The 25,356-nt window shown below is 39.8% G+C and overlaps 1 protein-coding gene across 4 annotated transcripts; it reads right to left on the reverse strand.

Moving 5' to 3' along the window:
- Window positions 1–381: 381 nt before the first annotated feature.
- On the reverse strand, window positions 382–23,956 carry LOC131245728 (bifunctional TH2 protein, mitochondrial-like). Of its 4 annotated transcripts, none has more exons than XM_058245383.1 (7): window positions 23,505–23,956; window positions 23,283–23,391; window positions 21,070–21,360; window positions 20,534–20,954; window positions 20,124–20,372; window positions 1,244–1,858; window positions 382–735 (listed from the first exon to the last, which is right to left on the reverse strand). In XM_058245383.1, the coding sequence occupies exons 1-6, from the start codon at window positions 23,684–23,686 to the stop codon at window positions 1,449–1,451; spliced, it is 1,662 nt and encodes a 553-aa protein (XP_058101366.1). In that variant the 5' UTR covers window positions 23,687–23,956; the 3' UTR covers window positions 382–735; window positions 1,244–1,448. The 4 variants fall into 4 exon arrangements, with proteins under 4 accessions (XP_058101366.1, XP_058101363.1, XP_058101365.1 ...); XM_058245380.1 differs by having other exon boundaries at window positions 20,124–20,393; window positions 23,505–23,954; XM_058245382.1 differs by having other exon boundaries at window positions 1,134–1,858; window positions 20,124–20,393; window positions 23,505–23,954.
- Between the last annotated feature and the right edge of the window lie 1,400 nt (window positions 23,957–25,356).

A 25,356-nucleotide genomic window follows, 5' to 3' on the forward strand; every position in this document is an offset into this window, starting at 1 on the left:
TCGCAACATTCTCTTTTATTTGCATGCAGCCACATTCATATCCTTCATTTTTCTCTCCCAGGAAATTCTCTCAGTTCCTCTCCACGTGTGTTAGTGTAACACACGTGCCTCTTCCCTTGGTTGTCATTAAGGGCATTTATGTATTACAGATATTGATCTCTAACACATAATTTCCGTTAACATGAACTCACTGTGTATTAGAGATGAAGATCACTAATACACAATTACTGTTTAAAAGAAAAAAGAAAAGGGGATGAACTCATTTTTACGCATCAGCCAAACAGGGCAGAAGTTTCTTGAACATGACGCAAGCAGAAGGAAAAACCTTCAGATTACCACATCAAAATGAACACGTACCACAAGAATATATGAACACAACAATTCAAGGAGGAACTGCGGGATTTCATTAATGTTGGAGTCCTTTTAATAAAACCAGGGGAAACTGAAATCCCCTTCTACAACCCAAATTTTTTTTCCTTTTTTCTTTTTTTTAAAGAAATTAAAAAAAGAACATATGGTATTTGATGGGTGGCGCTTCCGAACCATAGGAAAAACTAGCTGAAGCTTTACACGTCCATCCCTACTACATTGTAATAGTTTATGGAAACCTACGGAGGCCCATTCCCCCACAAAACAAATATACCCATTAAAGAATCACTTACATTTAAATCTAATTGGACAAACAAATCCAAGCATCTTCTTGGGGCCGTCTGCAGCTGAGAACGTCTCAATTACCTGAACAAATACAAAAGCATATGACCCACATCAAATACAAAGAGCAAATATTGAATGTTTTTAAGCATCAATTTGGGTGCAAGTTGCCCAGGCACGGAAAATGGTTTAGACCCATTCAAAGTTCCAACCACTGTTAGACATGCATGTTTAAGGAGGCAATTATCTATTAGCTCCTTAAACAAAACTAGTTGGATTTTCCCCCTTCGATCTAACCAAGGCAGGAGACCTCTACCAGCCTCAGTAGCCGGCTCCATGGAATATTCAGTAGCAGACTTCTGAGCAGTTTTAAGGTGGGGACTGAAGGTTCTATGGCACTCAGGGGTCTACCATTTCTTTTTAGTAAAAAAGTAGCTGAAATCTGTAGCTGTAAAAGGGAAAATATAACAGTACCTTCTTACCATTGACCTAATTCCTTAGATCCGTGAACCGTGGAATCGACTTGATTTAAACTGATGTTTAAAACCATTATAAAAAGCCGAAAAAGGACTGAAACGCAAGAGAGTATTACCCAACATCACCTGTAACGGCCAAAGTTCGGCACTTGCATGGTGGTCCTGTAGAAAAAAAGAAACAGCTGACCGGCGGCTCTTTGTAAAATTAGCCACCATAAATATCTTGACCTAGATATACGAATCCTTGGATTTGCCTAGGTAATAAGGAAATAGAAAAAAATAAAAATAAAAATAAAAACAGAGGGAGAATGCCATTGAATATTATGGCCCCAAAATGAAGGCATGTATTTCAGCCCAACTAGAGACTGTATAAAGAATGCCACTCAAACCCTTCCAACTAGATGAATCCCCATCAACAAATTCCCTTTGTTTCTTCACCAATCCGGTGAACAACGGAACAAAAGAGACACCAAATTGATGACCCACTCTCCTTAGGCTTGAGCTTGATCCGACAACAATGCCTACATCTGCTTCAAGCAGGCAAAGCAAGTCACCCACTGAGTCTCCAATATAAATAGATACATGTTTGCCGTTGTCACTATGGCTCAAAACATCCTTGAAAGCTCGAGCCTTGTCCATGGGTGATTCCACCTTCATAACAATCTCCCCAGTGGAAACAGATTCTTCGTATGTGAACTCATTGGAGTGTATATTCACAACATTAAGGCCACCTGCTTGACAAAAGGTATGAAATTTTTCATTAATCTCCTTGCAGCACTATTATACTAACACATGAAAAAGATCTTTACAGTGTCCCTGTTTCTTAGGGTAAATGGCAAAATCAAAACTACAAACAGTTATTTGCAGAACATGTTCTCTCAACAAATACAAACTCTCATTCCTCGTTAACAAACCATGAAATTTAAGTCTGTCTAAATTACAAGGACAGAAACTGGAGTTCAAGAATAGTGATGCATTTCATATTGTAATCTAAGAAAATGAGGAAACTTTACTCAGTTACAATGCAAATCCCATATACATACCCAAAACCCATCCACATGGAATGAGAATGCAGCCTAAAACACACTCTTCCAATGCAGCGTAGGCCTGGGACTGACTATTATGCAAAAAACAATAAACTAAACTAGACTAAGCGTGGTCATTGAACATTCAGTATGGATGGATAAAATTTCTACCATGACAAATGGAGCAACAAGTATGGAAATGAAGTCGAGGGTTCAGACTGCATTTATGCCATGAAGTTAACCCACACAACCAAGAATTTTTTTTATTTTTTATTATTATTATTTTTTTTCTCATCAATAGTCCACAGAACTAATTCCTCGGGGGAAAAAAAAAAACAGAAAGGAAGCATCCTTGGACAAAGGTTTATACCAAGACTTACTCAGGGTTCCTGCCAAAGGGATTGGTTAAATTAGACTGTGTTGGAAAGTCGAGCATATTCATAACCACAATAACGCATCCAAGCAATATGGCTCTCCAGCATTGTCCATCAAGACAGATTAATCAGTGTAAATATTGCCAAAAAAGAGAGATGATGGGTGCAGTTATCAATCCTAATTGCTTTAGGGAAATCAGGTGACAATCTACTTTCATGTCACTGATACGGTTCAGCTAGGTGAAACATAAAGAGAACAATCAAGAATTCAAGAAAGAAGAGAATGCAACAGAAGAACCAAGGGCTAGACCACTGGGTGATGCGACAAAAATGAGTGGGGCACTAATGCCAGCTGAACTGCCAATCAATTTGAAATAAATAATCGGGCAAGTCCTCTTATCTTCCAAAAAATTAAAGACACTCATGGACAAATTCCGTCAATTAGTAATTGCACGTGCCACTGCCAGTAGCATTTGCACTTGCCGGTCCCTACTCCAGATAAAAATGTAGGTTGACGTCATGGGGGCAATCAGCCATTAAAGAACTACTGTTTTTTTTTTTTTTTGGCCAAGCTACCATGAGAATGAATCTTGATAGAGTGGAATGGCAGAAAAGGATTCATGAAGCTGGGCCCAATTAGTTGGGACAGGGCTTAGATGATGATGACGACCATGAGAATGAATCTTATTTCGAATCCTGAACAAGATAGAGCACTCCCGAAGAAATGCTACATTTTTTTTTTTTTTTGAAAGATACCGAAGCAATGCTACAATTTGTAACAGTGTTATGGTAGAATGACTGGTGAAACAAATTCATGAAGCCAACTCCAAAAAGCCAGGTATGATGGTGGTGGCCGGCAGCGGCAGCGGACACCTTTTGGTAAGAAAAATAGTGTCATAGACCCTTAGTGTTTGGGCCCCCACTATTTACGAGGCTCACACTCGATGACTGGAACAATGTTAAGCTGTCTCACATTCAAGAGAATGTGTCCTTTTCCCTTGGAGATGGGAATAAAATCAGATTTTGGCTTGATCAGTGGTGTGGTGCTCCTACATTAGCTGACACCTTTCCCTCTCTGTTTGCAGTTTGTTCTAATCCGTTCATCCCTGTCAAAGATTGTTTTTATCATAATGGCCAAGGAGGAATCTGGATCCCTCATTTTAGAAGAAACTTCTCTGATGAAGAGTTTCAGGAGTTCACTTCAATGTTATCCTTTTCGCAGGAGTTTCATCCTAATCCCAGCTCTGAAGATTCCATGATCGGGAAGCTGACCAAATCTGGATGTTTCATAGCCAAATCTTTCTCTATGTCTCTTTCTGCAGAGAGGCCTCCTCCCTCTTCCTTCTGTCATACTGGACTGGATCAGTTTGGGCCAATTGTATTCCTCCCAAGGTGGCAGCTTTCGGCTAGCTTGCAAGCAGAAACAGAATTCTTACAATTGATAATCTAAAAAGGCATGGGATGGTGCTGCCGAATGCATGTCCCTTATGCCTCAAAGAGGAAGAATTTGTGGATCATTTGTTTATCCACTGTCCTCTTTCTACCGATATTTGGTGGAGCATCCTTTGTCTTGCGGATATTTCTTGGGGGATGCCTCCCTCTCTTGATCACCTCCTGTTTGTGGCATGCAGGTCAGGGTGGAAGCCTGGGAAAGAGAAAGTGGCGCTCCATTTTGATGGCTGTTCTTTGGGCGGTGTGGGCCGAGAGGAACAACCGTGCTCAGAAATACCAGTGTCTCTTCGGCAGTGGTTTTCTCTAAAGTTTTGATCCTCTTTCGCAATTGGGCTCCTTGACTCTGTATTGTTGGCTGGGAGGCTCTTGCTGCCTTTTTCAATAAATTCTTACCATTCAAGAATAAATTACTGGAACCATTCATCTCTTAAACCAAACCATGGATAGCCCATTGTTTGAAAATGGCACTTAATTTTACTGATAATTCGAAAATGGCACTTACTAGATGATCCAACAAGTCCTGTGATCTAGATCCAGTCCTACTGTGGCTTGTGTTTAATAGTTAAAGACAAAGAGGCCAAAGTCTTATATTCTACATTCAAGTCCTTCGCCCAAATGGATAGATTCATAGGCATGTCTTATTGATAAAACATCTGCACCTTGGGTTATTGATGATGGGATTACCAGATGAATGGTCCAATCATATTTACAGTATTGGGCCCTATGGGGAGCAATTTTTGATGGAGTACTAGTACTACTAAATCATTTCTCCCCAAATATCCAATTTAGTGGCAAAGAACAAAATTCTCTATACAGGGGGGACACATGGCTTGGAGATCTAAATTGTCCAAATCATGATTGCCAAAATGGAATTCTCCTAAATACGTTAACTGCCCAATGTGTGGCCAAAATGAGTGGTCAAAATGAGAAAAAGTCAACTAGTCAAATAGTTTACGATTACCAATCACTTTGATTTTGGACACACGCCCAATCAAAACTGGAACCCACCATTTGAATGGTTTCAATTAAGGAAGATAGGTGCTGCATTTAGAGAGGCTCTGTTCATGTGTATGGCAGCCACACTTGACTGGAGTATCAATGTTTTCTCATTTGAAATAAGCATGCATGTGAGTCCAAGAATTGGTAATGGTTAACCTCCATCTTTAAATGGTGGTGAAACCCCTGCACACATGCCATGTTTGCATGTTAATTCAGATCTTCAAATCTTTTGGCCCATCAAGAATGGAGTATGTCTTGAAAATCACATTCAGACCAGGGTAGTCCAAGCTGCAAATCTGTTCAGTTGAACTAGTCCGCAGTTTGAGGGAACTTTGGACAAACTGGTAACTATGGGCAGACCTCAACAGAATATGACCTATGTAATTTAGAGACAGGCTTGCGAGGTCATTGGAAACAGATATGGGTTGTTGAACTCGCTGACTTTGAAAGATCCACTGACACATCTGTACAACTATTTAAAGTAATAAGATATAATATTTCAATATTGTTCATTGCTGCTTTTTTGATTTTTTACAACACACACCCATGCACTCACACCACATTGGGTACTTGAACCCATGACCTCATGTTGAAGCTCTTGAGAGTCTTAACACTTTTTGACAAGAGTAAGGACCCGGACACATCTTTTAGTGTTTGACACTGAAAAGAGGTGTCAGATGAAGTGGCTTCTAAAACTCAATCACTGATGCGTCCATACAAATATTTAAAATAACAAAATATTACTTTATAACAATATAAAAAATCTCAAAAAACTAAATGACAATAATATAGTAAGGGAATTTTACAAAAAAAAAACATACCTAATTAATATCGAATTTACATTCTGGTACCTTTTTCAGAAAGGTTTTCAAAAAGCTACCTCATTAATCGATATAATTATCATTTCACTACCTTCCATCGCGGTAGCTGCGTTACCAAATGGGTGGGTGGCTATGGGGGGCCCCACAGTGATGTCTGTGTAAAATCCACCCCAACCAAGTGCGTCACCCCAAGTCTATGTAAAATCCACCCCAACCAAGTGCGTCACCCAATGTCTATGTAAAATACACCCCAACCAAGTGCGTCACCCCATGTCTATGTAAAATCCACCCCACAGTGATGTTTTTTTTTGCCCAATGCAGGAACCCACATGATGATGTTCCTTAATCCTCACCGCCCATCAATTGTTTCAGATCATTTTAAGGCTTGAGGCCAAAAACGAGGTAGATCCAAAGATCAGGTGGACCCCACCTTTAGTTAAAAGCAGCGGTAGTGTAGCTGCAATAAATTACTTATTATTATTTTTTTCTTCCTAACATATATAAAAGTGTGTGGGTGTAGTGTCTGAAAAGACCAGTCAGGTCCTCCATCTAGACAGTTCGGATCTTTTAAATGCATCATGGCAGGTCCCAGACAATTTGGATCAAGCTGATATTTTTGTGGTCCCTTCAACCAGGCCTTTGTGACCTTATGAACAAGTTGGATGGTTGTGCACATCTCAGTGGGGCCCACAGTCAATGGAGCCCACAGGTTTTCATTCAAGCTAATATTCGTGTTTTCTCCATCATCCAAACCATCGGATAATCCAGATGGTTCTAAATCTCCACCGTGGGGTCTGCCTTCATATCCCACTCCTACATCAAAGAGAAGCATGATTAAGGAAATCCAAATCAAAGAAATGGGAAGGGAGAGTGCACTCACCTTGGAAATGGGTTGGACCTCCTTGAATGGCTAGGATCGCTTGATAGATGGTCCACTTCTCCTCCCCCCCCCCCCCTCTCTCTCTCCTTTATCTAGGAAAGGGTTAACTATGGCTGAAAATTGGGCACTATTGTGCCCAAATTTTAGTTAGGGGAGGGCTATTTATAGAAGAGAATGTGACCAGGGAGAGGTTTCTAGATAAGGGCTTAGGTGGAAGCACCTCCTTGTTTCAAGGTTGATTTGTCCCACCAAATCATGGTTTAAGGGTGCTAATGACAGCTTAATTAGTCTCAAGTTGCTTTCCTATAAAACTATGGGGGACAAAATACTTGGCCCTCCTTGACTTTAGTAAATGACATTTGACTTTTGCCCATGCACTTTATTTGCATTAATTTAATCATTGTTTTGGGTTAATTAATCACACTTAAAGGGGTTTAATGGTGCTTATATTAGGCTTAAGTGTTTTTAGAAAAGGTGTATTGATAAGTCCCCTTAATTTGAGGGATTTTGTTTACTTTTGGTTGCTACCATTTTATTAAGCTAATTAATGATATCTTTATACTATCTAATCCATGAATTAGGACTCTTAAGAGTGGTTTATTAAGACTTAATCACTTTCTAAAAGCAATAAGGTGGCTCTCTCCTTATTTCAAGGAAAACCATTGACTTTTATGAAAAAGTGACATTTACCTTTATCAAGAGCTAATAATGATAGGTTAAGCTAGTTTCGGGTCATATTATGGTACCATTAGGGTTTGATTAAGGGGTTTCATTAACTTATGTATTTCTAGAAAAAAAGGGTGAAATTATGACACAATTCAAGGGTTTTAAGACTCCTTGCGCACATGAACGCCAATTGTTCTTCTCGCGATAAGTCGGTTTTAGGTGCAAGCATCGATGTGTGAGGGATATCGTTGGATTCATAACGACGGCGCAATCACGTTGTGTGGGTTTCGTATTCTTGGGGTTCCGTTCTCTCGGTTGCATACTTGTGCGCATGATTCGGGTCCTGCCAGAAACATCGAACAACCCACAAGAGGTATCGAAGGTGTATGGTTCAGGTAGTATCGGCCAAGGCACACCAATACAAATTCACCATAGACCTAGGCAGTACGAAGATGTATCATGACATTAGGAGGCAATATTGGTGGCAGGAGATGAAGCGCTACATAGCTGAGTTTGTTGCCTGATGTGACACATATAAGAGGGTTAAGGCAGAACATCAACAACCCCTGGGTACCTTGAATATTCCAAAGTGGATGTGGGAGCACATGACAATTGACTTTATCATCGGACTGTCAAGGACTCTACGCAGTCACAACAAGATGTGGGTTATCGTCGACTATCTGATGAAGATGACACATTTTCTACCAATCCGTGCCACCTACTCCATGGACAAACTTGCTCAATTATATATTGATGAGATCAGATGGTTATAGCGGGTCCCAATCTCTATAGTGTCTGACCGAGACTCAAGGTTCACATCTCAATTCTGGAGGAACTTTCAGCAAGCTTTGGAGGTGACCCTAAAGTACAACATAGGGTATCACCCTCAATAGATGGGCAAACCAAGAGAGTTAACTAGATCCTCGAGGACATGCTCTTGTATGTTGGACTTCGGAGGTAGTTGGGATGAGCATTTGTGTTTGGCCAAATTCACATACAATAATAGCTACCATGTGTTTATTGGCATAGCCCCTTATGAGGCCCTATATGGCCGACCTTGCAGACCACCCAACTATTGGGTAGAAGAGAGAGAACGAAGTTTTCTTGGGCCCAAGATAGTACAATAGACCTCTGAGAAGATTGGCCTTATTAGAAAAAGGAAGCGCACAGCCTAGAGTCAGCAAAAGAGTTATGCCGACCACCAGCGAAGAGAGTCGGAGTTTTAGGTCAAAGACTATGTCTATCTTAAGGTCTTGCCCATGAAGGGCGTGGTGCGATTCAGCAAACGAGGGAAGCTTGCCCCATGTTACATAGGACCCTTTAAGATAGTGGAGAGGATTGGGCCCATAGCTTATTGGCTTGCAGGCGTTCATGATGTATTCCATGTATCCATGTTATGGAAGTGTGAGCTTGAGACGGAGCATATTATAGATTGGCAGCTAATAGAAGTTCGTGAGGATGCGTCATATGGAGCATCCGGTCCGTATCCTTGATCGGAAGGCGCAGGTCCTCCAAACCAAGATCATCTCGCTAGCAAAGGTGTAGTGGGGGTACCATAGTGAAGAAGAAGCCTCCTGGGAACGTGAATATGATATATGTAAGAGATGTCCACACCTGTTTGTTTGATCCATGTACATGATGTAGTGTACATAGCCGATATACGCTTCTCTTTTATAATAAGAAAGTTTCAAGTTATTTCCATCTTCATGATTGTGTTGCTCATTTTCAACCCTAGAGTACGGAAATTTCGAGGACGAAATTTTTGCAAGGGGGGTAGACTTGTAATACCCGCAACCCAATCCATAACATGAACGATACACCTCTGGTACCTCTCGTGGGTCGATTAATGTTTCCGGCAGGACCCGAATCGAGTGTGTAGTACAACCGTGCTATCACTACGAATTCAATGATACCTCTCGCGTGTCAATGCGTGCACCAGAACCCAATTATCGTGAGAAGAACAATTGGCGTTCATGTGCTCAAGAAGCCTTAAAAGCCCTTAAATAGTGTCATAATTCCACATTTTTTCTAAAAATTCCATAAGTTGGCGATGTACATATACAAACCTGATGTATATAATTGGCTATGAATAGTATAATAGTTACTTTGTGTATAGTGGATACTTGTCTCAGTTGTGATACAATATTGCAGAAAGAAGAAAAGAAAAGAAAAGAAAAAATTTACCCCTAAAATTTATAGTCAGGAGCCGAACTCGGGACTTGGGGTATGAGCGTTGGGTGCCGAGTTCGGGGTCTGATGCGTCGCGAGCCAGGTCTGACCACCTTGGATCCACCCCATCGTGATGTTTATGTGATTTAGGTGGACTACATTAGAAATAGTTTACGGGGCAATACTCAACCTCCAAACTTTTTCCATTTTGTGGCCAACGCAAATGACGAATGGGCATGATTTTTAGGCCACAAGCCTAAATTTTTCTGTGGAATTTAATGGTTGGAGTAGATTTTATATAACTATAACGATGGGCCCTGTATCATCAAGGGTGGGCATCTCTCTCCTAACCCTTCCCTTTGATGTGGCCCACCAAAATCACATGTCAACCTTTAAAAATAAAAATAAAAATTGTCTCTAATATAAGACTACATATCTAATGGTCAAATTGGATCTTACATAAACATTTTTTAAAGGATGATGTTACTCACAATGGACCCCATCAAAATCACAAGCCGCATCCTATATAATTCCCTTTTTTTTTTTTTTACTAATAATCTCTTAAAGTTATAAAGGGACGCTTGGACTTGATTTTTGGTGGGGCCCACTGTGATGTGTATGTAAAATCCACTCCAACCATTGGATGCATAATCCTAGTTTACGCCCGGAGCCAAAAAATCAAGCTAGCTTGTAATTTAGGTGGGCCATCACCAAAGAAAATAGTTAGAGAGAGATGTCCAACCTTGATTTTTACAGGGCTCACAGTGATGATTATATGAAATCCACTCCAACCATTATATATGCCAAACCAAAATTTACGCCTGGGGCCTAAAAATAAGGCCCATACCTGATTTAGGTGGCCCATACCAAGGGAAACAATTTCGAAGGTGATCATTGCCCTATACAGTGCTTTCAATCATATGGTCCACCTGAATCATAGATGGGAGTGATTTTTTTGCCCTTAGCTTACAAGAGACGACCAAGGTATTCTGTAACGATAATGGTGGCCGTAATAGTCACCACTGTTAGCTTTATGAAACAGCCGTTATGGTATCTATTTTTTCTTTTTTCTTTTTTAATTTTTAAAAAAAAAAAAACCCAAAACCTATATTGGTACCGTAATGGATCGTATAAGGTTGTTATGGCCTTTACAAGTGGTGTAACGGCTGTTACAACGCTGTAATGTAACAATTGCCACCGTTACTTTTACGTAACAACCTTTATGACCTTGTAACGGCCGTTATGGCACACCATGGAGTTAACACACCTAGTGATCAAGGTAGATTTTATATAAACATCACGATGGGGCCCACCCAAGCACCCGATCCATCTGCTCACACGCCCACTCAACTAGCCGTTAAAGAACTATAACAGAAGGTAGTGGAATGATAATTATATCGATAAATGAGTAGCTTTTTTAAAAAAATTTTAAAAAGGCACCGGAATGCAAATTTTATATTAATTGGGTTTTTTTTTGTAAATTTCTTTAATAATAAAGCTAAAAATCAATTATTTGCATGAAAAAAAGTATCCCAAAAATGAAACACAATAATAATGAAATTAAAAAATTAAAAAAAAAAAAAAAAATTCATCTTGTTTATATGACCCATTTCTACTAGGAGTATATAGGGATATTACAATTATTTGAAATGTTAAAAAAATATTAACAGTAATTAACCTAAAAACCAATTATTTATACTCAAAGAAGCATATAAAAATTAAAGATAATAAAAATAAACATAAAACGAACATTTTTTTTTACTGCATGAGCATGTTCAAGAGAATCAAACACGTGAACATGAACACGTGTTGAAATGGCGCAATTTCAAAAAGAAAGTGTGATATCTTTACTAGGGTGTGTTTAGTTGCACCAAATTTCACGATACTTCATGATTAATTAGTCTAATTTGGTGCAAAATATCATGATATTTGGTGTGACCAAACGACCACTCAACTAGCTATTAAAGAACTATAACGGAAGGTAGTGGAATGATAATTATATCGATAAATGAGTGGCTTTTTTAAAACCTTCTTGAAAAAGGGCACCAGAATGCAAATTCTAATATTAATTAGTTTTTTTTTTGGGTAAATTTCTCTAATAATAAAGCTATAAATCAATTATTTGCATGAAAAAAAGTATCCCATAAATGAAACACACTAATAATGAAATATAAAAAAATTATCTTGTTTATATGACCCGTTTCTACCAGGAGTATATAGGGATATTACAATTATTTGGAATGTTTGAAAAAAAAAAAAAACTCACAAAAAAATATTAACAGTAATTAACATAAAAACCAATTATTTATACTCAAAGAAGCATTTAAAAATTAAAGATAATAAAAATAAACATCAAACGAACATTTTTTTTTACTGCATGAGCATGTTCAATAGAATCAAACACGTGAACATGACCATGTGTTGAAATGGCGCAATTATTTATACTCAAAGAAGCATTTAAAAATTAAAGATAATAAAAATAAACATAAAACGAACATTTTTTTACTGCATGAGCGTGTTCAATAGAATCAAACACGTGAACATGACCATGTGTTGAAATGGCACAATTTCAAAAAGAAAGTATGATATCTTTGTTGGGGTGTGTTTAGTTACACCAAATTTCATGATATTTAATGATTAATCAGTCTAATTTGGTGCAAAATATCATGATATCTGTTGCGACCAAATGCACCCTTAGATATTTGGTGTGACCAAACGCCCACTCAACTAGCCATTAAAGAACTATAACAGAAGGTAGTGGAATGATAATTATATCGAAAATGAGTAGCTTTTTTAAAACCTTTTTGAAAAAGGCATCGGAATGCAAATTCTATATTAATTAGGTTATTTTTTATTTTATATTTTTTTTGTAAATTTCTCTAATAATAAAGCTAAAAATAAATTATTTGCAAAGAAAAAGTATCCCAAAAATGAAACACAATAATAATGATATACCTAAAAGAACTCTCATCTAAAAGAACTCTCATCTAAGATAAACTTTGAGGCATCCAACCAGAGATCCTTTCCATTTCTCCAGCACCCCGTCATTGCCATCATCACCTCCAGCTAGAGGTGGGCACCGAGCGACTCAATCCGACTAACTCAACTCATCCGACTCGTTCAGATCCAACTCGACCTCAACCGAATGGGTGACTCGGTCAGAACTGAGTAGGCTTCGCCCAATCCAAACTCAAACCAAGTCGTGTTCGAGTTGCCTAGTAACTCGACCCGAAATCCGACTCGGTCAGACTCAACTCAATCCGAAACCCAACTCGAATCGGGTTCAGATATATATAACTAAAAAACAAAACTAATTTCTATTCAGTAGTGACCATTTTTGACTGTCCGTTTTTTTCTCAAACTTACAGCGAGTGGTAGCGAGCCGAGTGTTCTACTCGAACTTCGCCATATCTATCGCACACCCCCACCAGCAAGCGATACACCCAAAGAAAGATGTCAGCCCCTCGTCTTCTCAAAATCTCTGAGGTTGTTCTAGCGAGCATACCATTCATTCCTTCTCCTTCCCGCCCATTTCGAGGAATATGGTTTCCAAACGTCCGATCTTTGTTGCGGCACAGGAACCATTTTTGAATTATGGAATTGATTTTCATCATTTGAGTCTACAAACTCTAAGGCAATCCAACCTAACATGACCAAGGGGCGAGTAGCTTTTGCAGAGCATTCATAAAGATGCATCCCCTTTGGTTTCAATGCCACATGATGTAGTACACCTATCTAGAAGTAGGTGAAGGGACGTGAATAGGGGTAGAAGAACCGTAGGGCAAATCCATCTCTCACTGGACACGTGGCAGGGAATATCTAAATCAGGTCAGACCATCTACAGAGCCGAGCGCATGGATGATTTATTTCATAAAAATCACTTGTATTAGGCAATCCTATTCGTTGATCGTTATCAATCAAAGTGCCGATAGAAAATCAAAACATTTAACGGTCGGATATGCACTAGGGACAAATTGCATTAAAAAGAAAAAAGCAATGGATAAGATTTCTTATGAGTCTTTTTTAGTTTTAAAACATAAGCCACCCATCCTACTGCCAGTACATGGACCTTATCAATACATTATCCTACCGGAACAAGTTAATAATTCCACCAAATTCACAGGCAAGTCTTTTTTAATCAGAAGTCCAGGGGTTGGATGTAGAGTTGTACACGAGTCAACCTAGCTCGATAAACTTGCTCGACTCGACTCGTTTGAGCTCGTTCCGACTTGACTCGCATGAAGGTTCGGATCAGGCCGAGCGCAAGTAACTGTAGCTCGAATAAAAATGAGTCGAGTTCAAGGTTGGTCAAGCTCGACTCGAAACAGAGCTCGAACTCGACTTCCTCAAAATATACTAATATATATATATATATATATATATATATATATAATTTATAATATATATAAGTTTTTTTAAAAAAAAACTTAAAACCCTTCACTTTCCCCCTCTTGCCTTTTTCCTTTGCTACCCTAACCTACCCGAGCCGAGTGACTGTGCGAGCGAGTGGCCATCCGACTTCCGAGCAGAAATCCGACAGCAGCACCACCCAACTGATGAGTTGAGCTTTCGAGTTGGGTCAGGGACTCCACCCCACCCCACCTCCGAGCAGAAATCCGGCAGCAGCACTACTCGACCAACGAGCTGAGCTTCCGAGTTGGGTCAGGGACTCCACCCCACCCCACCTCCAAGCAGAAATCAAGCAGCACCACCACCCGACCGACAAGCTGAGCTTCAAGTATTTTTTTTAATCCAAATCGAGTTGGGCCAGGGACTCAAGGTTGTGTCGGGTTGGGCCAAGGTGTGTGTTTGCCCATTTGGGTTGGGTTGAGTTAGAGTCGAGTTGGGTCAGCTTTTGGTCAGCGTAGGGTTGGGTCAGTGTCGGGCGGGTTAGGTCAAGGTCGGGTTGGGTCAGCGACAGCGTCGGGTTGGGTATGATTCATTGATATTTGATTTTGATTACTTGAATAATTGAATTTAATATTATTTGAGAAATTTTAAACTTGCATATACCTGTATTTGATTACTTAACTTGAAATTGATTTATGCTTAATTCAAGAATTCAACTAAAAATCATATATTTAATATATGATTTATAGTTGTATACTTCAATTAAACAGAAATCAATTAGTTTTAGAGCAACTTCACTTGACACTTGACCATGGTGTGCCGTAAAGGCCGTTACGTAAAGGTAATGGTGGCAACCGTTACATGTTATGGGGTCGTAACGGCCGTAACAGCCGTTGTGGAAAAAAATGACCCGTAATTATCGTTAATGGTACGTTACGTCCCTATAAAGGCCATAACAGCCCCGCAATTGTCTGTTATGGGGCAGATATAGGTTTTCCATACTTTTTAATCAACATTACGAGGCAGATACAGGTTTTTCAGGATTTTTTTCAATTAAAAAAAAAAAAAAGAGAGATCGTAACAGCCATTACAGGGGATGTAACAGCCGTTACGACCCATATCGTAAAGGTAATGGTGGTAGCCGTTACTGTTACAGAACATCTTGCACTTGACATACTTGACAATAATTTACCAACCCGTTTAAGAATTCATATACAATAAATTATATTCAAATCAATTATTGATATATATGAATTCTTAAATTGTCCATGTTGGACAGTTTAGTAATATATCGTGTACCCTAATGTTGCTTACACAATTTACATGGAGTTCAAGATTCGGTGCATCAACCCAATTTATTCTTTGAATATATGGTTCTCAACTGGTTGACTGCCTCCCATCTGTGAACAACAGATAATGGTGATGACACTCAAACAGTAGAGGATTTTTACATATATTTGAAGAATTATGGGGAGATGCTGCTGAATTTTCGAATCGCATGTAAATTATGTGAGTATATGATATATTACCGAATGGGATAAAAAGTGAAATTAAAAGTATGGAGACGTTAGAAAATGCCTACTTACAAATCACATATTACAATCACACCTTCGAACTTCACATATCTTACACGTGTTTTCTTATTTTCATATTTAAAGATGGCTAGTGAGGATGTCCCTACTACCCCTAGTGTTGGTGCATCTGCCACATCCCTTCTAGTTGCTGATGTTGAACGAAATGAAAGAAACTTAAATTCAGATACGTCGAATAAAGGAAAAAAAAATTTAAAAAAATTAGCAATTTGGGACGAGTTTGAAGAGGTTGAGGTGAAAGAAGGTTCTAATCGTGTTACGAAGGTTAGATGTAAGCATTGCAAGTTAACATTCGCAAAGCATTCTAGGGGATCAAGTTCACATTATCGCAAACATACGATTAATTGTGTTAAGAGTCCAAAAATCCCACGTTTAGGCCAACAATTGCTCTCATTTGCCTCATCTGGAGGAAGCGACTCTACATGCAAGCTACTCTCATCACTCATAATTTTGAAAAAGACAAATTAAAAGAGTGGTTTGCAAGAATAGTTATTGTTGAGGAGAAACCATTTAGATTTATAGAGAGCAAAGTTTTCAGCGAATACAGTACATACTTGAATCCAAGATTTGAGAAGTGTTTGCGGGTCACGGTGAAAAGAGAATGCATGAAGATGTATATGAATGAGAAGACAGATGAAAGTCATTCTGTCATCAGTCTCACGTATAAGTCTCATTTTAGACTTGCGGATGGCATCGAACCAAAGGAAGGGGTACATGTCGCTAATTACACACTATGTAGATGCAGATTGGAATCTACGTAAGACTATTTTAAACTTTTGTTACCTTCTTCCCCCTCATACCGGTTTGGTTATTTCAGACTGCGTATACAATTGTCTTTAGAAGTGGGGCATTGAACGTAGGATATCTTCAATGACGCTAGATAATGCATCTACAAATGATGTTGTGATTTCTTTTTTGCGGAGCTAATTCAAGACAACCGGAAATCTTTATTTGGGTGGGGGGATTTTTTAAGTGAGATTTTGTGCTCACATTCTGAATCTAATTGTGCAAGAAGGACTAAAAAAATTGACAGCACAATTGAAAACATAAGAGAAAGCGTGAAGTATATATGGCAGTCACCATCAAGACTTACATATGGAATGACATACTCCAATGTTTAAATGTTGGAACTCAAAAAACATTGAAGTTAGATGTGTGCACCCGTTGGAATTCAACATATGAAATATTTGATGCGGCAATGGAGTTGAAAAATGCATTCTCGAAATTTCAGTTCGGGATAAAGCATATGCTTGGTTACCAAATGAAGATGATTAGAGAAGAGCTGAAGATGTTCGTGGTTTTCTTCGAGTTTACTATAATTGCACGAAGCTATTTTTCAGAAATAAATATCCAACAGCAAATTTGTTTCTTCCAAAGCTTTGGAAGATTAAGGATGCTCTTCAAAGAAGTGTCGCAACAAGTCCGAATTATATTCAGAACATGACGCTAAGCATGCAAGTGAAATTTGAAAAATACTGGGGCGAATGTCACCTATTGATGACTTTAGCAGTTGTACTTAATCCTCGCTACAAAATGGGACTAGTTAGTTACGTTTATAAGAAGATTTATCTGTTTGACAAGGCTGTCATTGAAACATCTAATGTTCGTGTAACAATTGACGAATTGTACTCTTCTTATGTGGGTAATTCTTCTAGAAGTCTGGACACACAACTTATGCATGAATGCGGCTCCAGTTCGTCTATAGGTGATGACGATTTTATAGATGAGTACTTCTCAGCCTTAGAACAAGATGAAGCGAGTTAGCAAACAAATGAGTCAGGATTAGAAGTATATCTCAAGGAGCCAGTCATGAAGGTCTATAACCAAAACTTTGACGTTTTAGACTAGTGGAAGACTAGAGCTTGTGAAGGAAAATACCCTACACTGCCGTTGATTGCTCAAGATATTTTATCAATTCCGATAACAACAGTGGTATCAGAGTCTGCATTTAACACCAGTAGTAGGGTGGTAAACAAGTATAGAAGCTTTCTTGCATCTAAAACAATTGAAGCGCTCGTTTGTATGCAAGATTGGTTACGTCCAGTTTGGGGTGGCAGTTCATTTGATGAAGAGGATGAGACCGAGAGTCTAGACGAAACTAGCACTACACCTTTAAATGTTTAAAGTTTAAACATTGTTTTAATTATTTTAGACATCTTGATCTTATTACTTGTTCTGTAAGACTTTAATTTCTATTATTTTTGGAGTAGAGTACTTGACATTGTCATTGACATTGAAATTTTGAACGTACTACAATTTATTTCTTGAAAATTATATTCTCCTAAAAATATTATTTTTTATTAACAAAAATCCTTGTGCAGAAATGTCGTCTGATGACCCATCCGCCAACATTTGGGATTATGGTACCCAAGTTTACTCCCTAACATTTGGAAGAATGAAGATTAAATGTCATTCGTGTGGAGACAAATTCGTCAACAAAACAAATCGGCTAAGAATACACTTATTTGGTCGAGGAAGAGATGCAAAACCATGTCCTAATGCCTAATAGGAAGTATGAATTCTTTTCCAAGCTCTCTTAGACTCAAATAAGAAAACTCACACCCCCTCCATACCAAATTCAACTAGCCACAAAAAATATCATGACAAGCCTATTATAATAGATGAATATTCAAAAATAGAGAGAGTGCAACAAATGAATAACAAAGAAGAAGAGAAAAATGCTAAATTAAAAGCTATAGAAGAAGAGCAACTGAAACTTGCCTTGAAGATAAGTTGGGAAGAGGCAGAGGCATCTACATATCGATATCCTCCAAGACAACATGACGTCGAGGCAGGGCCGAGCATGGACACAAAGAAGGGCCACAAAATATCAAAGTTTCTCTCCAGGCTCTCATCATTCTATGAGATGTTGGGAACTCCTTATAAATCGGCTCATAAAGAAGGATTGAAAAAGTAAGCTAAATCTATACAGGAACATGATGGTGAAGTTTCACCACCTTCCGATTCAGAAGAAGTAAACAATTACCATGGAGAAGATAACACATCTGGATCTACAAACATGTTTCCTATTGATTAAAGCGATGGTGATGGATCAGGTTCAGATGAAGGTGATTACTCTCTTATCCGACGGTCGAAAAGGCCTTCCTCATATGGACCATTTTAACAAGACGCCAATTAATTTTGAGTGAGTTTATGGTTTTCTTATAACATTCTCGTATTTTTATTTGCTAGCTTGTATTAACTTGTTATGCACTGCCATTGCACCTATCTTCGTTCTAACAATCTTGATTTTTTATCATTTTAATTATTGTAATAATTTGTAAAATAATATTAACTCGACTCGAATAGCTCGCTCGACCCGTCTCGACTCGAACCAGCAAGCCGACTTGAGCTCAAGGGGTGAGCTCGAAGACCAAGTCAAGCTAAGCTCGAGCTTGGGTCATGGTGGGGTCCAGCAAAGCCGAGCCGAGCTTCGCCTAGCTCGACTCGAACTCGACCCGTGTACAGGACTACTCAATTAACCAAAACTGGCATGTTGCAGCAAAGACGAAACCTCTTGTATTTGTGACCCGATCCAACTCGGTGCTGACTCGACCCGACTCGGTACTTGTGACCGGGTCAGACTCGATCCGGATTAGTCCGGGCTAGACTCGGACTCGGATCGGGTCAAGCATGCTAGAGTTGGTACCAAGTCGGGTCAAGTTTGGGTCAGGCCTATTTCAAAATCGGATCAAGTCGGATCAGCCATAATTCAGTCCGACTCAACTCGATGCCTAGCTTTACCTCCGGCCACTTATTTCTAATTTTGACATATGCCTTGGGCACCTATACTCAATGCCTCGTATCATACCATCACCTTCGATATCAACAGCTTTTTTACCCATCAACTAGCATAGCCAAAGAAGCAACGTCGTTACTAAAACGACTCTTATTCCATTCCCTCCAAATGCCCCATATAATGGCAAGAGAAGGATTCTCCACAAACTTTGACCATCTAAATGAGAAAGCCCAATCCCCCAAACTCTAACAAGATAGCCTGCATTTTCGGAAGATGCTTAACAATGATGATAATTGACAAGTAAGGAAATTCTATCAAACTTCTCTAAGTGGGACAATGAATGAAAATGCGGTTGATCATCTCCTCCACCTTCCTACACATTATGCATATATTAGCTTAGCTAAGAAGTGGTCCCCAATTTTCCGTGCTAAATGTGTTGACTATATCATGAAAATGAAATATAACAGTCTACTTTAACAAATGCAGGAATCACCTTCAATAGAGAAATTGTTACAATCAACCCAAGAATCATTTCTTGCTAAATTTGTAAGTAGATAATGAAATATAAATTAGCTTCAGTATTTTAAGTAGCTGAGAAGAACTAATCTTACCCTTAAAAGACAGAACTCCTAATCTTAACACATGAACAAACAGAAATTCAACTGCAAAGATAGACTGATGCAAAAGGGGGCTTCCAAAATCTTCCACTTCATACAATTTCATTCTCTCAAAAAAATAATAATAATAATAATAAATTTGAAAATACAAATTTGAAACAATTATCTTTAGATCAAGTACCAACATTGTAGAAGTTAAACTTTACTTTCTTCAGATTTGAAAAGATTGTGACTCTAGAAAACCTTTGATTGCATGATGAAAATTAAAAGAAAAGAAGAAAATCACTCTGCTAAGCAGAGAAAAAAAAATACCTGATGAAAAAGCTGATCTAATGAGATCGCCACACCAACAATATGAAAGTATATGAACATCTGCATTCAACTCTTCCTTCTTATTGACAATCTGCTGGAAAAATCCTGGACATCCATCCTGGAGTATTAGACGTTCCCCTGCCCGTTTTATGTCCTCCAAATTCACGCCCTTCAACACTCCTGACTCGATGACTCGAGAGTTTGCCCGTTTCTCAAAGTCAGAAAGTTGCTCAAGTGCTTCGCATAGACCTTCATAGTTAAAAGTTTCCACTGAACAGCCACAGAAATAGGAAGCAGAAAAAAAAAAAAAAAAACCACCTGATAAGTAAAGGCCTCAACTGTTTCCTGACCACTTTGCTCGTAACTGCCCTAGAATGATTTAAATATATAAACCAAATGCAACTGCTTACCTTTGGCTTCTTCACTGGGAATAATGCTTTCTATGCATTGTTCATGCTCCTCTGTATATAGACTGGAAAGAGCATCCCAAGAGTTCCTCAGATCAGCTGATGACTTACGAGCATTTACATTTTCAGGCCCAATCTGATCAGCTTTGGGTGCAGTTAATATAGCAATCTCCGCTAAAATGGCCGAGGAATCGACAACAGTGCATGTCAAATCAAAATCAGAAAATATGATAAGCTGATGCTCTGCTGGATCCTGCACTCTTGACAGAGGGACTACAGTTTGCTGAACAATTGGCTGAGCAGAAAAGAAATCTATTTCAAGTTTCATAGCTTGATGATAAAGCTTTTCTATGACTTCAAGTTCCTCCCCTGTCAATGAGATGCTTAGTTTGTCAAGCAATTCCTCAGTTTGCAGAGCCGATGACTGTGTTGGTTCAAAAAAGAAAACAACAATAAGCAGATTTAATAACTATAACCTTCAAAGACGACATAAAATATATTATCTCAGCAAAGTACATCCATTAAAATATGAGACAAACCTCAAAACTTTCAGATGAATAATTCTCAATCCACTTCTTGTAGAGGTGATTGGTTTCACCAGGATCCAAGAACGACTGAAGCTCCTTGCCTAAAAAGGCATAGAGCCTCATGCAAGGAGTCATGGCACCTAATGTGTAAGCAGCAATTTTTGTCTTCTCAAAAGGTGTTGCAATTTTGATGGGGCCTTTCCCTCCTTCAATCTTTCCTGCAGCTGTTGCTAACAGGAAATCAGTGTACTTTACTGTTGCCAAGTTTGGAGTGCTTTCTTTTGTGAGATCAACACCCCATTCCTGCAAAACTGATTTCCATCAGAAAATACAATAACAGAAATAATTTCCTTCAATGATGTAAAATGAATAGAAATGGGCTAATGCACGCATACAATCATAGTTATTGTCTCCATATCAATGAAGAGTTAGCCTCCAAGCTAAGAAGATAGAGCCAGAACAGAGAATGCATGCTGGCACAAAGTATTCAATAACAGGCAAACAACAAGGAGTTATTATCTTAGCATTTATAACCCCATGCATGTTAAAAAGCCAACAAGAAAACAAATTAAGTTGAATTTTGTAAAGGATACATGAACATAGTGACAAGACATTAAAACTATCTAGCTATTAACAAGTATTCAACCTATCTAAATGAGGGTCTCGATCCATGGCTCAGTGGTAGACGCTTTGCATTTCAACACTGAAGTCCTGGGTTTGAGTGCCCATGTGGGGTGTATGTCTACCACCTGCGCACCCTCTTAGGTGAGAACTCATGTGCACCTTTGCACACGTGTCATGGACACAAAATCCGAACAGTCCATGGGATGTGGCACCCCATGAAACCCCCAAGGCCCAACTTTTAGCCTGATTCAAAACTCTGGTGGGTCATAACAAAGGGAAACAATTTCCTACCTTGATTTACCTCTCCTTTTGCTATGGCCCACCTGAGTTTTGGATCAGACTAAAATCTGGGCCTTGGGGGTTTCATGGGATGCTGAATCACATGGACCGTTCGGATTTTGTGCCCATGACACGTGTGCAAAGGTGCGCACAAGTTCTCACCTAAGAAGGTGCACAAATCATCTCTCTCTCTCTCTCTCTCTCTCTCTCTCTCTCTCTCTCTGTGTGAGTCCACAATTTAAAAATTCAAGAACTAGATCACTATCTCTGCAGAAATAATTTCATGAATGTCAAAGAGAGGTTTGGTTGCTGATAAAAAAATTTGGCGGGGGGGGGGGGGAGGTGGAACAGTTCAAAATCCAGACTAGAAAGATCCAAGTCTCCAAAGGAACAAATGATTACATTTCTAATTTCTGCTTCTGCAAAGCAATCTCTAATTCTATGTCCACAAAGCTATTTCTGCCATCTTTCAAGACTCACCTTTAGGGGTCGTTTGGATGCCTATGAGTTGCAAGTGGGAAGTGACTTAGAGGTAAATCACTTACACGTAGTGTTTGGGGGAGGAAATTCACCTGTAAGTCATCACAAGCAAACTGCCAGGAAATCTCATGGGGCTGGGGGTAAGAAGTCACTTCCCTGTGAATGACTTACAGCTGAAAGTCACAACTTGGAAACTTACATGCATCTGGGCATAACTGGACAGAACAGGACATGTGGCATGTTCCCCAACAAATCCATCCTCAGTTGCTTATTTCCATTTGACGTAGTCCAGAGCTAAAACTAAGAATGTGACGGAATAAATTTATAAATATTGCAGGAAGAACTAACTTATCGCCTTCATTTGGAACAGATGTGGAAATGATTACCGACAGGGATTCTGCGATACATGATCCTCGACCCAAGGACATGCATACAACCCTCAAGTAAGCCCATGGACCAGTGATCCAGGCTGTCGATCTGAATGGCCCCAAACGGATGGACTGTCCAAGAGTGGAAGATCCTGACCATCCAAGCCGTGGCCTTTCTCAGTCAAATGTGGATGGCAGCTGTGTTTTCTTGTTCTTAACCCTCCATTAGCAGTCCACGGACAGTTAGATGGTCACACCAGATATTTTCATGGCGCATGGCGCATCTACTGATGAGCCAATCAAATCAATGGTCCGGATCATCCAACCATGGACCCCACTAGTACGAAATTAGGAAACTGAGAGATCATTGAAATCCTCCATTCCAGGACTGTATAATTCCTCATCACAAAGAAAGATCAAAGGACGAAGGAAATGCAAACTCTATTGTACACACCCAAAACATCGAAAGCTTACTTCAACGATCGCATCATGCATTTTCATCTCCTCCAAAATGGCCTTCCTCAACTCAGATATCGACATCTTCGCATCGTCGTCATCTGCACATTCTTCCGCCATCTCGTACCTAAAATTTTAAAAAAACCCTAATTCAGAACAACTGAAACCAAAACCCTAATCCTGACAACGCGAGCAATCCACCGAAGGAAAATAAAAGAAATAGAAGAATCCAGAACTCACGCCCGCGCAAAAGCCCTAAGGAAATACACGTCCTGCGCGATGTAATGCCGGAACGTCTCCAGCTCCAATCTCCCAGACGCCAAACACACAACGAACGGTGTATACGCGGCGAAAACCGATTCCTTGCGGAATCTGACCCAGAACCGACGCGCTGGACCTTCTGCGTCTGGAACGGCTCCCATCGCCGCAGGATGAGGAGGATCGGGCCGGGGATGTGGGGGAAAGGGAGCCGTTGATTCGGGAAGGTATTGACTGTTGAGATCTGGAGATAAAAGGAAGAAGAGGGGTTTTTTGTTTTTTATTTGTTATTTTATTCTCTTGAGAGAGAGGGAGGGAGAGAAGGAGAGAGGCAGAGAGAGAGGCATTTATAAGCGAGAAGCCGGCCGCCGGCGCTTTTTCTTACGGGTTAGGAGACGGTCCGAATCGGACCGAGTCGGCAGTTGGAAGTCATGGAAGTGGGGCGTTTTCCATTGGAGGAATTATATCACATTCAGGGAAGGGGATTGGCTGGTGACCTGGTCATCAGCCATTTCCCTGGTGACCAAACTCTGTAGGGCCCACCCTGATATATTTGTTTCATCCACACCGTCCATCCGTTTGGTCAGCTCATTTCAGTTTAGTGTCCAAAAAAATAAGAAAAAAAAAACTCAGTTGGACCACACCACAAGAAACAGCGGAGATAATGATGCCCACGGTTGAAACCTTTCTAGGCCCACCAAGATTTTTATTTGCAACATCAGCGGGGAAAAAGTTTTTCATGGCGGGCTTGAATCCCCTCCTGTGGTGCGGTCCGATTTTGCTTTGGAAATGAGTTGGAAAAAGGATGAACGGTGTGGATGAAACACATACATCATGGTTCACAAGGTATATGGCTGATGGACGCGGATTGCGTCCTAACCCCGCCCGGACGGATTACCGTCCGGGCAGGGCTCTGTGGGGCCCACCTTTGTGAGTGTTTTATCCACGCCGTTCAACGCTTTTCTCATATCATTTTAAGTATGATCCAAAAAAAATGAGGTAGGTCCACAGCTCCAGTGGACCACACCAAAGAAAGCTGCAACGATAATGACACCCACTGCTGAAACCTTTCTAATAGCCAACGTGATGTTTTTTTACCATCCATACTATTCATAAGGTCATGTAGACGTGGATGAAGTGAAAACAAAAATATCAGATTGATCCGAAACTTCTCTAGCTCCCAAGAAGTTTTTAATGGTGGACGTTCAATCCCCACTTTGTGGTCCAATTAAGCATTGGACCTACCTCTTTTTTTGCTTGATATCTTAAAATTATCTGAGAAAAGCTTTGAACGGAGCAAACAAAACACTTACATCACGGTGGGCCCCACAGAGCCCTGCCCGGACGGATGACTGTCCGTGCGGGGCTAGGACGCAATCCGCGTCCATGGCTGCAGGTCACCAGGCAATCCGCTTCCCACATACAGCGGCTGCATGTGAACTTCCAATACACTAATTTCTTTCCTGCTAACGGGTTACGTGTGTAGAATATCCGGTCCTCTAGAGAGGTGGGCCACATCATGATGATCATCTGGATTTCTGATAAGGCATATCCATTTATCAAGCAGGACACACCATCACAGATGAGCTAGTGTACTCTTGTGGCCCACCCAACAACTTGATAGACCTTATTCTTAAACCGACTTATTATCATGGTGTGGCCCACCTTTGTACGGATCGGATAGCCTGCTTAGGTCACGTTGGCAGGGAAAGAGATGGCTGTACGCAAGGGCATCATTTCTCAATAGCCTCTCCGGATCACGGTTTTAGAAGAACGGACCGGTGAGGACCGGGGTGCTTTCATGCAATGGGCTATTGCATATCAACGGTTTCAA

The sequence above is a fragment of the Magnolia sinica genome, chromosome 5, assembly GCF_029962835.1.
Source record: "Magnolia sinica isolate HGM2019 chromosome 5, MsV1, whole genome shotgun sequence".
Taxonomy (NCBI): domain Eukaryota; kingdom Viridiplantae; phylum Streptophyta; class Magnoliopsida; order Magnoliales; family Magnoliaceae; genus Magnolia; species Magnolia sinica.

Bases quoted from the DNA above. Each gene is read 5' to 3' on its own strand.
- LOC131245728 (XM_058245380.1), bottom strand. From the start codon at position 23,686: ATGGGAGCCGTTCCAGACGCAGAAGGTCCAGCGCGTCGGTTCTGGGTC. The intron at 23,392-23,504 runs GTGAGTTCTGGA...TTAAAATTTTAG, and splicing joins CTTAGGGCTTTTGCGCGGGC to GTACGAGATGGCGGAAGAAT. The intron at 21,361-23,282 runs GTAAGCTTTCGA...TCAGTTTTGCAG, and splicing joins TGCATGATGCGATCGTTGAA to GAATGGGGTGTTGATCTCAC.